The sequence below is a fragment of the Fukomys damarensis genome, unplaced genomic scaffold, assembly GCF_012274545.1.
Source record: "Fukomys damarensis isolate Sample0158 unplaced genomic scaffold, DMR_v1.0_HiC HiC_scaffold_1, whole genome shotgun sequence".
NCBI lineage: Eukaryota > Metazoa > Chordata > Mammalia > Rodentia > Bathyergidae > Fukomys > Fukomys damarensis.
The window spans coordinates 67498252-67514432 of NW_022900913.1; the positions used below are offsets into that span (position 1 = coordinate 67498252).

At 47.2% G+C, this 16181-nt stretch overlaps 1 protein-coding gene across 2 annotated transcripts in view; it reads right to left on the reverse strand.

Moving 5' to 3' along the window:
• Grid1 (glutamate ionotropic receptor delta type subunit 1) overlaps nt 1-16181 on the reverse strand; it is a 652399-nt gene that overhangs the window by 5867 nt on the left and 630351 nt on the right. For both annotated transcript variants that reach the window (XM_033761721.1, XM_033761719.1), the window contains exons 13-14: nt 9691-9857; nt 3403-3643 (exon numbers count right to left, since the gene is read on the reverse strand). In XM_033761721.1, coding sequence (XP_033617612.1) covers nt 3403-3643; nt 9691-9857 — 408 coding nt within the window. The remainder of the gene's footprint in view (nt 1-3402; nt 3644-9690; nt 9858-16181) is intronic.

Sequence of the window (16181 nt, forward strand, 5' to 3'; positions counted from 1 at the left end):
CACACACACACACACACACACACACACACACACACACACACACACACGCTAACACACACTATAGGAAGCCTAGTAACCTGGCTCTTTGATGACCTAACTCTGGGAGAATATATAGTTCACTTCTCAGCTTGGTCCTGGCTGTTTCTGTCCCACTTCTCTGGGGATAGGGATGCCTGCCTTGATTTTTGTTGAAGTGGGTTGAGAAGACAGCAAGTAATTTTCTCTGTTCAGGGAAGGTTCCCTAAGGTGTGACTTGTTTTCTCCAAATCCTTCAATGTCCATAGGAGGGAGGAGCCCCTTGGCCACCATCAGCCAAGCACAGTGCTGGGACAGGGACATCATTAAGTTATTTCACACTCCTTGGGTCAATATATGTGAAGAGGGAAGAGGTACACAAAAGAAAATCTCTGTACGGAACAGAGAAGGCACCAAGGGGATGGGTGTGCACAACGGTGTGGAGTTAAAGAGGGTCACTAGGACCCGATCTTCCATGGAGAGTGGTTTTAAGGAGGCTTCCTGATGTAGCTGGCTGCCACAAGGTCACTCTGGGCTCCATCAGCTTCTGTCTGCCATGGAAGATGAGGCAGGGAGGCAGCAAAGCAGGAAGCAACAAGAATGCCAAGCTCCCCACCCAGTGATGAATGTGTCCTCTCTCATTCCTCGTGTCATCTCCCATTTGTGTGGCTCTCATCTTTATTTCATGAATATTTTATTCTCAGTGCAATGGCTCCACATCCACCATAAATCTAGCGGGTGCTCTTTACTGCAGCCTGGAGCTTGGTGCACTCACCTGCATTGGGTAACTACATAATTGTCTGATTCCACAAAAAAAATATGAGCTCAGATGTGCATGAATATTAAGGGCTGAATGCACATTATTACTCTTCCCCAAGTAGGTATCTAAACGCTGAAGACATCCAGAGCAAGCCATTAAACAAGTTGGGGCTCCACCCAAAGAGGTTTCCGGCTCTTAAGAAATACAGCCAGTGTTCCAAGATGAAACAGTCTGTGAGTAACCAGACATTCACCTAATTGCAAATGATACTCCATAAAACATGGGCAACCAGTAACATGGAGTAGGTCTAAATTAAATCCCACCATTATTTTTCCAAAGGATTTAAAGACATGTCTCTAAGTACTGTCATTTCAGCCCCTTCCCTGATTCCTGTTGGAGACATGATGAGGTTCCAACCCCTCAGCCTGGCAGTTTAGTCCTTCAGACAGATCTCACAGCCTCCTTCTCCAGCCTCTCCTGTCAGCATCCCCTCGTTCCCATTCCCATGCTCCTGTTAACTCTCTGTTTACCCCACCCTATTAGCAACTTCCCACCTCATCGAAGCCCTGGGATTTGTACCAATGTTCAACACTCCATATTGACAGCTCTCACTTCCTCACCTGGCCCTCCCACATGTACACACACAGACACACAGACACACACCATAACAATTAATTCTGGGGGTAGCAGGCTGGAACTATCAGTAAGTAGGGGGTATACACTGATTAGGACTTCCAACCTTCCCCTAGACCTACTGGAGTCTGTGACCCAGATGCCAGCAGGACAGCCATCTCCATGAAGGTATAATCCTCAGATACCTGAATATTGTCCCCTGCTCTGCTGACCTGAGGGGCATGTGTACAGAGGAAATCAGGCAGGAGACTTAGGAAAAAGCCAAACCTCAAAACATAGGCAGGGGGTGCAGTGTGGGTTGGTTACTGTGTCTCCCATCTTCCCTGTTCTCCCTGCTTCTACTGCAGTGGCTTGGGGATCACCCCACCCTGTTGCCCACAGATGCTCTGTTCACCTAGGCCTGGATGGTGTCAGCAGGAGAGGATGCCCTGGCTGTGATGTGCAGAGGCTGATGAGATGTATCAGCTGCAGAGGGAAGTGGGGCTACTCATCAGAATAATTCAAGGTCCCTCCCAGCAACTTCTTCATACAGAATTTTCTACTTGCAAATAAAAGCTCAAGATGGAACCATTAACTATTTATTTCAGTATATTTTCCTTAAATTTCTTCTTTCTTTCCCTCCTGTGGTCTGGGAGTGAGCAGAGAGCCACCGAGTTGGTGGCAGAACCAGGCCTCTTATATCCTTCCGTGGAGGAATACAGAAGGCAGGAGAGGAGGAGGGTGTCCCCAGGACATTTCAGATGTGCTGACTCATCAGTGGCCTTCTTTCAGGGGAAAGAAAGGAGGAGGACAGAGAGGTCATTGCTGGGCATGATGGAGAATCGGAAGAGGATGGAGGGGGCCAGCCATCACTGTCCTCACAGAGGACTCTTATAGACTAGGGAACAAGGGTGTGGCAGCCGTCAGACCACAGAGCCATGGCCCCGATGGCCCATCCTTATTGTTCAGAGGTACCAAGCCCCAGCCCTAGGTCAGGTTCAGAAGGATGTGACCAGCTCGCTGCTCCTGCTTGCTTCCTCTCCCAATCCAGTACACTCTGGGATTCTCCTCGAGCCCCTGCATTGGAAGCCATGTTTATGAACTTTTCATATGTCACCCAAGAACAAAAACAGGCAAGGTTGTGGTTTCAGAAAGGACTGGTTTTGGATTTGATGATGGTTTGATGTTTTGCTGTTTTCTGTTTGAGGTTTATGTCTGTTCACTCCAACAAAATCAGCAAGCAAAGCATTCATTCCAGATGTAACAAGGTACATGTGACAGGGAATGACAGGCTCACAGATGGAGTAGCCAGGCTGATGTCACCGATGGCTGGGTGGCTGCAGCTTCTGCTGCCTCGGGGTTTTCACTAAACCACACATCAGCTATCCTCTTTTAGGGTGTCTCCAAGGGACCTTCATGAAGCCTTCATTTAAAAAAGCAAAAGCTCTGTGTGAGGAAGAGCAAACATTCAAAGAGAAAGAAGTGTCCAGGGACAGAGTCTGCTTGTGGTTGGCACACACAGGGAGGGCAGTGTACCTGGCATCTGGACAGAGCTGCCATGGCCCAGCGAGGAGGTACACCCAGAAGGGAGGTAAGCAGGGGTCCCCTGTACACTGTGGCCCTAGGCAAGAAGTCAGAGAGAACTGGGAGGGAAGGAGCAGGGCTCCTCTCTTACCCTACAGGTGGTCTCTCCAGGCCAGGGTGGAGGCACATGGGCGGGGCAGGGTGGGGAAGGGCTCTCTGGCGCTTCCCAAGCTGTACCTGCTCTATAGATAAATACAGGACTTTAGTGGCCATGGCGGGCACTTCAGCACTCTGTTTAAACATAAAAACATCCCCTACAAACTATCTTTTGCTTTAAGATCAAAATGAAATCATGCCCCAATAAAAAATGCTGCTGTCTCTGGACAACGTGACTTAGGTGAACACTAACTAGATGAAAACCACCCAGCAATGGCCCCGTGCGACCCTCCTGCCTTGAAGCTGAAAAAGGGAGAGGAACCCCGTGTACGGACCTCTTTAGGGGTCTCCTGGTGGCACCGGTTGCTGTTCCACCACAACTCCAGGGCAGCCACCAGACAGGCGAGGAGGAGGCCAATGGCCAGGATGCAGAAGACCCCAGCAAAGCTGTGCAGCTTGAGGGACTTGCCGTCAGTCTGGGTGCTGGAGTGGCTGGTGAGATCACAGCGGCCTGTGTGTGGCCACCACTTCTGCTTGAGCACATCCAGGTCCCCTGTGTCCTGCAGCTCCAGGATCCTGCAAGATACAACCCAGGTGAGCCAGAGCCATTAATCTCATCAATTAGCCACAGGAGTTCTGGCCACCGTCCCACCATGCTGGCCCCACCATGGCAACCTTGAACCATCCCGGCTGCTCTCTGCCTCACTTTCCCCTCCCAAGCCAGTCTCCACACTGCAAATAGAGTGCTCCCCACAAAACACAACCAGCCCCGCTGCTCTCTCCCACCCCATCCCAGGGTCGGGGACAAGACTCTTCATGTGGGTGGTGCACCACGTGCTCAGGCTAAAACTGAACTGTTGAGAAGTGAAGCGGACAAATGTTCAGAATGTGGGTTTAGAATGTTCATACTCCCCCACATCTTTCTTTCAAACCCCAAAAACTACAGGTTGAGCATCCTTAATCCAAAATCTGCCATCTGAAATGCTTCAAACTCTGATGTGCCCTCTGATGGTTCCACAAACTTTGTTTCATGCATAAATTTAAAATATTGTATAAGATTATCTTATAATCATGTGCCTAAAGTGTATATAAAACACAAATAAATTTCATGTTTAGACATGAGTCCCATTCCCAAGATATCCTAAATATTCCAAAATCTACATGCAAAGGTACAAGATCCCAGTAATGAATGTAACTGTACTGTATACCTAGAATGTACCAATAAACTCAATAAAAAAAAAAAATCCAAAATCTAAAACTTCTGGTTCCAAGCATTTTGGAGAAGGGGGTACTCAACTTATCTATTCTAAGCTTGTCCCACTAGGATCCTCAAAATCTTTCATTTATTTATTTGATTTAAGGACTTTCTACACTGCATGATGATGTTCAGCACAGCAGCACTTGTGGTCTAGAGTCACAAACACCAACCTTAAAGCTATTAGAGCAATCACTGTAAAGACAGAGGCTTTGAGAAATAGAGTGAAATGAAATTAGATGGGCCAGGAAATGGCAAGTATGGAGGGACCTTAGACTGGAGTATCAGGATGAGATCAGGGAGGAGGTGACAGGTAAGTGAAAATGTAAAAGACCATCGATTGTCCAACAGGTTGTCTGGGCCAAGGAAGACCCAAAGTGCTTGGCAAATGATACTGAATCATCGTTCTGACCCTTTGAGATGATCACTTCTATTTTATCATTTTTACAGAGGAGGACATTGGAGCAGAGAGGTGAAGTATCTTGCTGAAGCCACTTTGAGGTTGGCAGGGTTGGCACACGAGGAGGGGAGGAAGAACTCTTCTGAGGCTAGAGCTGTGTGTGAGTGTCTCATTTGGGGCAAGAGTTTCACATATTTAAGAGACTGACACACAACCAGAGAGTGATAGGAGGTAAAGACAGTGAGGCAGGCAGAGCCCGGGCATGGGCTCCAAGAGGGCATGAAAGGGAGTCTGGCTTTTGTGCTGTGTGCCATGGTGAAGCAGGCCAACGCCTTCTGATCTTAGATTCCTCATGATGATTTCCATCTGTTGCAGTACTTTGCGGATCCTTCTGAAGCCCAGGAGATTAAACAGTGAGCCAGTGGGGAGAAGAGCTCCTTGAGCCTGGTCCATGATGACACATTCACCAAGCAAACCTGCAGTGAGTGATTCCTTGAGCCCTCCACTGAGCACAAAGAGTACAAGTTCTCCATGGCCAAGAGAACCCATCTGGATTGCCACCCACCCTGGACCTGCACTGCAACCTGCTGTGACCACAGGCCTTATACTGTGAATAATTACCACACAAGGGCTTGCAGCTGGTGGAAGGAAAGGGCGACAGCTGAGGGAAATCTGTCAGCAACATAGGCACAACAGGGCATAGCCTTTCACTGGCTTGAAACGGCCCACATCAGTTCAAAGTGCAGGCCCTGGAAGCACAAGATCTCAGCTGAGCCTCCTCTGACAAGGGACATTCCCCTGTTAACCTCAGTGTCCTCAGCATGGATCACTGATCCTCGCCAGCTGAGCAGGGCAATGGCTGCCAGACAGGGGCCATGCACTACTTTCCATCTTTCCTAGTGTAAGCACAGGGGCTAGAGCAGCCATGACTATCATCAGATGTTTATTCTGTCAATAAATGTATAATATTGAATAATGAAAACTATCTGAAGTAAAATGGCCATTGTGAGATAATGATGTCCTGTCCACTGTGTTCGCAGGGCACTGATAAGCACGAAGGATTTAGAATGTGACTGTGTGTAATGGGACTTGGTGGTGGAGATAAATGCATGATTTACATGTGCATTTGTATGGCTGGGGCCATGCTTCTGATGCCCCTGAGCACCACAGCTGTCTCCACATTGCATGATTAACTGCAGCTGCAGTGTCTCACTTACTATTTCACATGCTTCTTCTGGTATCAGGGAAGCTGCATGTCTGCATGTTCACCAGTTGTAATTAAGCCTCAGCTAGCAGAGCTGAACGAGCTTCCTGGAAGCCACAGGACCAGATATGCAAGACATCAGGACCCTGGAGAAGGCTACCAGCAGAACTAATGGCTCACCTTGGAGATCATGAACTTCAGGTTATGGACATAAACTCAGCTCTGATGAACATTAGTTCAAATCCGAACACTGAACGCCTCAACCCCTAGACTTTAGCTCTCCCATCACTAAACTTTGAGATTAAATAAATGCACCTGCCTCAAAGAACACTGGCTCAAGACCTGGCAAGTACTTAAAGAGTTCCATAAAAGGAGGGTAGCAGCCACAGTCTGATGGGTGTGCTAACCAGCAGCTTTCTTAGGCCACTATTGTCCTGATCTACCTTTTATTGAGAGCACAGAAGGAGTAAATAATTTGACACGGCCTGAATCCTCATAATAGCTTGCAGAACAATCCTTACAATGTCTGTTTTATCTTGTGAAGACTCAAGGCTGAGAATCTAGAAGACATGGCCAAGGTTGTCATTAGAAAACAACCATGCTATTCTTCAGACCTGGATGGTTCTGATCACGGAGGCCATGCTCCTTGTGGACCAGCTTGTTCTTTGAGAGCCAAATTCTGGCCCAGGGGATAGAAAGGCTCTGGCCATATGGTGGGCCAGATCCTTACCTCTCTACTCTTCAAGCAGCCTCTGTGTAACAGTAGATGGGCTACTAAATTTTTCTGATCTCCTCTTTTGGTTACCTATAACGTTTGCATCTTTTATGCTCAGTCATTCCAGAGAGAATGTAAGGCAATTTATAGGAAGATACAGAATTAAAGCAAAAATAAAAATAAAAATAAAAATAAAAAATAAACAATAAAAAGGAAACTGAAATATAGATGCAGCAAGAAAGACAAGTCCCAGGCACAAAGTGCCTTACAGAATGAGGCTAAACTAATGCACACTATAATAATCCATATCCCACTTACGAGGAAGCCAGAGCGATAACAGCCACTTCCTGAAGCCAGTTGTTCTATTTTCCAGACAGATATAATTGCAGGTGTTTGCCTTTATTCAATAGTTGTGGAGCTTGCAACACAGTAGGTGCTCAATAAATGGCTATTAAGTTGCTAAACAGTTATTGAATGCCCACTCTGCATGCTGTGGTCTGCAAACCTGTTATAGCACATAAACCCCACCACTCACATAGACATCTATATCCTGTCCTCTGCCAAAGCAAGGAAATAGCTTAGCTCCCAGGGTGAAGGGAAAGATGGGTACAGATACTGGCCAGATAAGGATGAGGTCTGCTACTTATGCATGGACCCTTTTTCTGCAAATGGTTTGATGAGCTGCCCCTGGACTGGTCTCATCACCCTTCTAAGGTGTACCAAGGCAGCATGCACTTCTGCACACAGGATATAACAGATCAGCAGCAGGTTGGCAACGTAAGGGCTGGTGTTACTCCAACAGCGGGCACCTGACTGCCAGGAGAGGGGCACCAGGAAGAGCTTCACCGTGGAGGCAGGTGTCCCAGTGAAGATAGTTAGAGTCACCAAGTCACCAGCCTTCTGATAGAAGCAAAGAAGGATACATTACTTCCTGTGAGAATGACATGAAAAGTAAGCTGGTGGTGACTACTAGGATGGGAGAGAGGAGCCCACAGAGCAATCACAGTGACAGGATGAACAGGTCCCGTGCACAGGTGTCCCATAGCCAGCCTGCCTCCTGGGATTGCACACCTCCAAGCTGGCCTTGGTCCACCGTACCTGGGTCCACATGACTTACATCAAATTCCTCATGCACCTGACAAGACTGGTATTGGAGGAGAGAGACCGCGCTCTTTTGTACTCATCTCCTCCTTCTCCAGTGTGAGGGTTTTTGTGTTTTCCTCTGACCTAACTTGGGCTCCCACTGCCCTGACTCCATTTACCAACCTGGTGGAGCCTCAAATTTCCTGGCTGTCTGCTCTTTCCTCTCTCCGAGGGGAGACATCCAGTTCTACAGACTTACAGGAGGTAAATGGGTATTTCCAGCTCAAGGGATTCTAACTGTCCCTTGTTGGGCCCTGTGCTGTGTCTTGGGGCACATTTGTCGTTTTGGTGTTGCTGCAATGTGGGCCTCACAGGCTCCTTTACCATCTGTTCCACTGAGACACTTGCAGGTCAATGGTCTGTGCAATCATCCCAAGCCGCCCATGCAGGAAAGCCAACTAGTGCAAAGCTCTAGAATACCAGTGTGCTCTAAAGCCTAAAGAGAAACCCTTTTTTATTCATGCCTTAAATCTGAGCAATTGATAAATTACTCCTCCTCCTTCTCTCTTGTAATTACTCTCTGCTCCAGGGAACAGCGAGAAGCACAGAATATATACTTGAAATTCTAGAGAAAACCCCAGAGCTTCATTGGCCTTAATTAGTCCTCCCCCAATTCCCATCTTTGTACATGCTACACTTACTAGACTGGCACTATGCCCCCCTACCACTTGGGCACTTCAGCCATAGCTTGAATTTGGGGGGTCAAGGCAGAGCCACTCTTGGGGCTTCTCTCGGCTCTGTAATTCTACCTTCACCCAGCAGGAGGCTGCCTCACAGACCTGCAAACATTGGCTCAAGGCTGAGCGGTCTTTGGGGACCGGAGTCCCTGTTGGTGGTCCAGCTGCTGGGCAAAGGCTACCGATCTTACCTTCAGTTCAGTGTGGCTAACACCAGGTCACTGCCCAAGGACTAAGGGGAACTTCTATGGCAGAAAATGAAGTGGAATGTTGAGGAATTAATTTTCTCAAGATAGCTGACCAGATGCCTGGGCTGGGAAGATGGAAACTGGATCATGCCCTGAGCAGCTTCAAGGGGTGGACTTACACCAGCAAATCCCATGGCAAGCTGAATGGGCCTATGCAAACTAAACACACTGCGCTGGTTTCTGGTGGAGGATGTCTATGGGCTTTACTCAGGCTGGAACCCTCCTGTCTGCAGCCTTCCTCCCCACTTTCTCCCCCATGCCCAATCCTTTTGCTAATATTAACTGCTAGATATCTAAATCAGTTCTCAGGAGATGGCTTAGAAACCTGGATTCTTGTCTGAGGAGGACAGGGAGGGGGCATTAGTGGCCCCCCTCTCCACAGTGGAGGACCAGGCCCATTTCTCATCCAGCAGACAGTCTCTCCTTGAACTAGGAAACTCTGCTCTACCATTGCAGCCTCTTGGGCCATGTGCAAATGAGTAAGGAGACCTCTGCCACCCAGGATCCCTATTTCTAAGCTTCCACGTGACAATTACAACTTTGCAGATACAGTATATCTCTCTTTAAAAGTGAGTACTAGGCCCTCGCCAGGTCCTATTCCTTATTCATTTATCTGGCTAACTTCTACTCCTTCAGGGTTCTCTGGCGGTACCAACTCTGGGAAGTCCTCCCAGATCTCCTGGGTCTGGTCAGATGCCTTCTTCTGTCCTTCACCCACCCCAGCACCCTGAAAGTGATGGTGAACCTGTCATCACACTTATGCGCTGGGCTGGAATCACCAACTCAATCACAGCCCCACCAGCACTAGGCACCTTTTCAGGAAGGGACACGTAACTCCTCTTTTTATCCAGCACCCATACAGGCCCTAGCTGAGGGTGGAGGGGACACTGGTACACAGTCTGTGCTCTGAGGAGAAGGGATTCTCCTGCCACCAGTGCAGGAGTTAGAAGGTGCTGGAGTCACCCCACTGGTCATGCCTACCTCTGAGAGAAGAGGTCCCTGTAGGGGCTGCCGTGCTGCAGGGCAATCCCATAGCCCTTGCTGCTGATGCTGTTGCCAATGACAGTCACCGAGCAGTCGTCATCTGTCAGGGCTGCATACTCCACCACGGCCACATCCCATAGAAAGGCGTAGTTCCCCTTCTTTGCCTGAAAAATCAAAATCACCATGATATCCAGCATGTCTGACTCACTGCATCAGCTTCAAGAATCAGACAACTTCATGGTGAGCTTTGAGGAAATCATTCTAAATGGTCCTCCTGCCCACCAGACAGTCTAGCAAACTTGCCTACCATGTTCTGGCCTTCGAGTGCCACTGCTAGTTGATGCCACTCATTATGGTTACATGTGAAAGATGTAGCTCCAGCCCAGCTTGCAGAGAGGGGTCGGGAGGAGAAGTTGTAGAAGGATCATGATGGATGGGTTTCTCACTCAGCCCCGGAGAATGCAGAGTCCAACCCTGGAGGACTGAGCTGGGCAGATCAGATGTACAAGGGAAGCATAAGAGATGCAGGGCAAGAGGGTGAAGCTACTGGCCAGAGGCTGCCCGGGGGGAAGAGGGTGGTGATCAGTCTGTCCACTTAGTATTCTGCTTAGAACCTGACTGGGTCTTCTCTAGGGCAAACCTGCGTGAGGCCTCGGGTTCAGCACCCCTGGGTAGACACAACTTAAAGTCAAGCACAAGCACATGTCTGGAGCTTGTTTTCCAGGGAACAATCCATTAGGAACAGGCTCCTGATCGTTATGGTACCAGTCAGGCTTCTGCCCCGTGCCTTCCTCTAGCCTTATGTGCACACACATACAATGCACACACACACATGCCTATGTTTATACAGGAGCCAGTTTCTGATGTCAGTATATGCCATAAAGTGCAAGGGCTTCAGATTATTCCTGCTCACAATAGCTAAGTCCTGGAAGCAGCTTTATGTCCATCAGCAGAAGGACAGAGAAAATGTGTCTACGCACAACGGAACACTACTCCGCCATGAAGAAGGATAAACCTGAGTCATTTGCAGGAAAATGGATTCACCGTGAGACCATAATGTTAAGCAAAATGTCAGACACACAATCTTAAACATCACATGGTTTCTTTTATATGGGAAACCCAAATTATAAATAAAGAGCAAAATAAAAGATAGCTACTAGGAAGTAGAAAAACAGATCTTTGCAAATGGAAAGGAAACCAAAAGATGGGGGAGGGGGAGCAGACAAAAAAGATTAAGATGTGTTACAGACACGTACCAACTTCTCTCAAGAAATGTAAGTATTGTGTACTGAAAATATGTAAAAACAAAAAGTGAAAAAAAAAAAAAAGATGATCCCATCGGTAGTCTGTCTGCTTACAGCTCAAAACCTGCTCCATCTCACCTCCACAGTGACATCTGCTTCTATCTCAGACCACAATTCTAACTTTGACTCGGGTCCAGGCACTCTGAGGGGATGGGAGTCACTCTACCTTTTGGAAGGAGATACAAACTAGACATTACCCTTTGGTCTTCTTAACAGAGTGTCTAACATTCTCAAAGCCACAAAGTGCCTGGTTTCATCTTGTAGCAAGCACCCAGATGTCTCTTTCCCTTTTCGTTCCCACCTCTCAAGGCTCACAGCAGATGCTGGAAGATCTCAGTGTGGCCATGGCCATTGGGCTGAAACATCACACACAAAAGTGAGTGGAGCTGCTGAGCTTCAGGACCCTGCAGAGGAGGGTGCTGTGTCTGGCTCTACCTTCTTCCCATTGAATCTTCATGTGCGCTGAGAGTTTCTAGGGAATGCCATGGCTGCTCAGATGAAAACCCAAGATTTTCCTTCTATCAAGACCCTAAGTGCCCATGGCCCAAGATGAGTCATCTTCTTGTCAGATTTTCACCTTCATAAGGATTTGTGAGCAGAACCTGACCTCCCACCATGGGACCAGGCTGCTCCTAGCCTTTCACACTAATTTGCCCAACCTCCTTGCCAGAAATGACACACACCAGTGCCACCAATCGGTTTCCACCTCGGGGAGCAATTCAAATATTACAGCAAAGCCTCACTCCTAAACCAACCCAATTTCAGAAATCCTACAGGACTTTGACCTGGGTTGCAAAATTACACACATCTCTCTCCCTCCATGTAAGAAGATAACAGTCTTTGAGATATTTTTCCTGCTGGCAAACAAGTTTCCTTGTGAAAAGACATAAATTTTTCAACCTCTTAGTAACCAAGTTTCTCAGCAAAATGTTGACTCATGACCTAATGTTTGGCTTTAGTCAGACTTCAGAACATTTCACATCCATGCTCGCAATTCAACAAGACAATCAGACACTGTTATTTGTACAATTTCAAAAGGGCATGTCATGCTGAAGGAAGAATTAAGATCACCTTCCTTCCTACCTTTCAAGTGATGTTCCAAGAAGGAGAACGAAATAAGGTGGCTCAGATTGAGTCGAACCTGACTCTCAAGGAAGCCAGCCCCAGTTGCTCTCAGAAGGCACCTGGATTCCTTTACACCACACTACAACTGTGATTGCAGTTTAGTCAGGAGGAAGTTGCTTTTATAATCCTGCTGGGCTAAGCTGAGAAGGAGGAGAAGTGGAAAATGGATGCCTGCAATATGTCAGTCTCAAATCCCTGCTCAACAGGAAGGCAGTCAAGAAGAGAGGGGAAGTAGAAATCTTTCTTGACCTGCTGGGTGTCCCAAGACCCTCAACCTCCCATTTGCAAACAGGGACTAAATTTGCCATTCTGTCTCACGTCTGCTTGAGGAAGCCCGTGGCTAGACCCCTAATCCACCAGACAGCCCCAGAACAGGACTTGGACACAAGGTATGTACATTTGAAGATGAGAACTAAATCAGAACTCCAATTGTGGTGGCCAGATTCGGGCTCTATCTTTATGAAATACTCCTCATTCTCAACATCGTGCTTTACTTCCTGGGTGCCCCAGAGCTTTCTAACCCTCTTCTTTCAGCCCCACACTAAGAAGAATGCAGGACTAAAATTTCCCCCTGGGGTCCCAATCCATCAGTTTCCAGGAGAATTTTCTGGATCTTGTGGGTATCTCCTTAATTTTTCTGGTGTGTCACAGAGTCCCAGTGAGACATATGCCTTCTTAGGTTTGGCCACAATGTCAGGAACATTTCAGACACAGGTTAGAGAAATCAAAACACCCCCACCCATCATAGTTGTGCCACTTCCTATAAGGCCCCCTGTTACCCACTTTGCAGAATTAGCTCCATCCCATTACAAAAAATCTAGGATGCATTCCTTCCTTAAAGGGTCAGAATGAGTATTCCATATGGTCCCTAATAACGATGAATCCACTTCCTTAATTGTGCTGCTTGTCCAGAACTGGGCTTGCACACATGGGGTACACCTAATACATCAATCCTTCACCTCCAGGATTTTCAAGAGTCTCCTGTCTGTCCTGTGCCTCACATTCCAGGCTCATCCCTTGACTTTCTGAGTCTCAGCACCCTATTCATTCTGTCCCTAGACTCAGTTTCCTTCTCTGCGAGCTCAGCTTACCTAGTCCCTAGTTTCATTGAGAAAACATGTCTGTCCCTCCCCACTGTCCTCCATCCCTCAACTCCATTTCAGAGACTTCTCACACTAGGAGACATCGTCATTTCTTTATATTAACAACTTCTTTCTGGGGAGGATTTGTTTCAGGCTCTTGGGAAGACAGGGTCTGGACAAGAATCCATCCTCCTCCAGATGTACAGCACTGGCCAATTCTCACAGAGAAGGATGGGCACAGCCACATCCCTGTACGTGTCCCACGTCCCTCCACCACGCGTCACAAGGCATCTGTAGAGTCACTATTTTGGCCACTTCTTGTTCATGATAACTGCTTTTTCCCCAGGTCTCCCAGGGTTGCCTTGGACCTGCTGGTGGTGGTGAGTTAGAGAGGGTGTCAGCAAGGGCACAATATCCTATGAGCAGTTTACAAAAAGATTGCTGATATTTATTTCACAGTGCCAGAAGATCAAAGCAATGGTCAGATTTGCATTCTACTATCAAAACAAAACTAAACTAAACAATACATTTCTCCTTGTCAGTGGGTTGGTTAACCTTTATCTGGCCTGTCCATCTATAGTATTAAATGTGCTCTGAATTTCCAGTCATAGACTCATTTTATGTCATGTGGCCATTGAAATGTTGAGCTTAGACAATGCCACTAATGGAGCCCAACCTCCTTCAGGCCTTGGCTCTGCCTAGAGCCAGATTGGCGGGAAGACCCTGCTCCCCGGTTCTTCCTGACTTCAGAGACCCTGGGACCGTCTCTTGGGTCCCAGAACTGAAACTCAGGCTTCCCCAACTGTGTAGAAGGGATTTATGGGATATGAAAGGCAGTCAAGATCTGAAAGTTAACATAGCCTAGAAATGTAATCTGGCCACCTCCTCAGTGTTTTTTTTTTTTTTAAATAAACTGGTAATATCTGCTGTCAATGAGGTTAGGACAAAACAGCCATTGGCATCACAGAATGGCTCAACCCTTTGGAAAGTAAAGCAACAACACAAAACAGAAACGTTTAAAGCTGCTCACATCTTTCACCCTGGTGAATTGAAATGTAACCTAAAAAGCAATCTAAATGTAAGAAAAATATATGAAAGGCATTTCATATTTAGAACTGACTATAAAGAAAACATGTGAACAGCTTAAATAATGTTAGGGAAATATTTAATAAATTATGGTTTGTGAAGGCGATGAAGTCTTATGCAACACATAGTAATTATACAGACTGTGGAAAAACTGCACCTATCACATTGAAACACCTGGGAAAGTATGCTGGATGCCCTCAGCCTGCTTGCAAAGGGTATGCCTTCTTTTATGCTCCCCTTTTCCTAAAAGTAAAAATGAACAAATAAACAAGTGAAACAAAAACTCTTGGCAGAGCCACCAAAACGTAGATGTGAGGACTTATGGGAAAAGAAGAATGTCTTTGGCACTGGAGAAAATCAAGGGCACCTTAACACCCATGCAAAGGATGCCAGGACAACAGCAGGTAGGAGGAGCACCCAGTCTGTTCTTCTACTAAGCATCTCAGCAAACAGAATCCAAGCTCACCTCAGCATTGACTCCATTCCCAGCTCACCTGCACAGTAGAGGGGTGAGGAAGGAAAGGAACTGGGGCTCTGGGGGTGTCTGGCCCCAGCACATATGGCGTCCTTCCTAATACTTGGCATTAGCTGCTAGGCCTGCGTGGCAGGAGGAAGGCTGGGCACCTTAAGCACAGCCACACGTGAGGTGTAGCCTTGGCTGACTCTCTTCTCTCTGCAGCTCCATACTGGTAATAAAGTGGGACTGCAGGGCCTTTCAATGTTCTGCTGCTTCCCTGCTTTTCTGAGCTTACTTGAGCACAGATTTTCAGAGATATCAGCTTTTAGGAAAAGGACATCCTTGTCTTGTTCTACTCCATCCTAACTACTTAAAGAACAATAGGGCAAGCAATCGCAATGTTATCAGTCACAAATGCTGCCGGGAGGAAATCTGGAAAAGCCAGGGGCCTGATGCCTGGTACAGCTGCTTGGTCCATGGATCTTTAGAAACCTGAGGTCCCCTTTTACAGATGGAGAAATGAAAGTTTAGAAAAATAAAGCGATTTGTCCAAGTTTCTGTTCAGATAGTGCATAGCATAGCCAGGTTGGCCTAAGTTCCCCTCTGCCCACTTTCCCCTCTGCCCATCAGACTCGCATGAGACTCAAGAAGGGAGGGCAGAAGAAAAGGCTTCTGGTGAACTGAATGAACTGCAATGCTTGTTTCTCCATAGCTTTCCAAACAAAGATGGTTTATGAGACTGCTGACTCTGGGAGAAGGGAGGGCATGGACCTGTACATTTCTGAGGATGCTTGGGCAACCAAACACACCCTCGTGTGCATTAACTACCCAGGTGGCACAACACTCTGCCTCCCCCGGCATCCACCCTTCATCCCAACAAAGCAGCACCTGGCTACTCAAGCACCCCAAGTCCTAGATTCAACAGTCACATTCCTATAATGGCAATGTGTTGCCAGACACAGCCTGACCCTGGCTACGGTGATACCTGTATTATGCACTGTGCCAAATCACAAAATGCAACGGTACAAACCCAGACCATCTGTGGAGAAAAGGACAATTTCACAGCCTGCTTATAGGAGCGTGGGCTGGTATGATATTTCTGGAGTGGCAATTTGGTGGGGAGAATCAAATGCTTTTAAAATGTGCATGTGCAGCAGTTTTACCCCTTGGGATTTCTCCTATGGAATTACACAATTTCTGAAAAGATGTCTGTGCAAAGATTTTTCAGACCAACAAAACTAGCAAGAACTCATGCCCGACAATTAAGAAAGAGGTGGGTACACGGTAGCATTAAATGATGGGACATTGTATTATTAATATAGTACTTTTAGAGTATTGATTGTTGAGGGAAAGATCCATGGTCAAAAATGAGGCAGCCTGGACTGTGAGTTCACCTGAGTTTGGAGTCTAGCTGTATGGATTTGAACCCAGCTA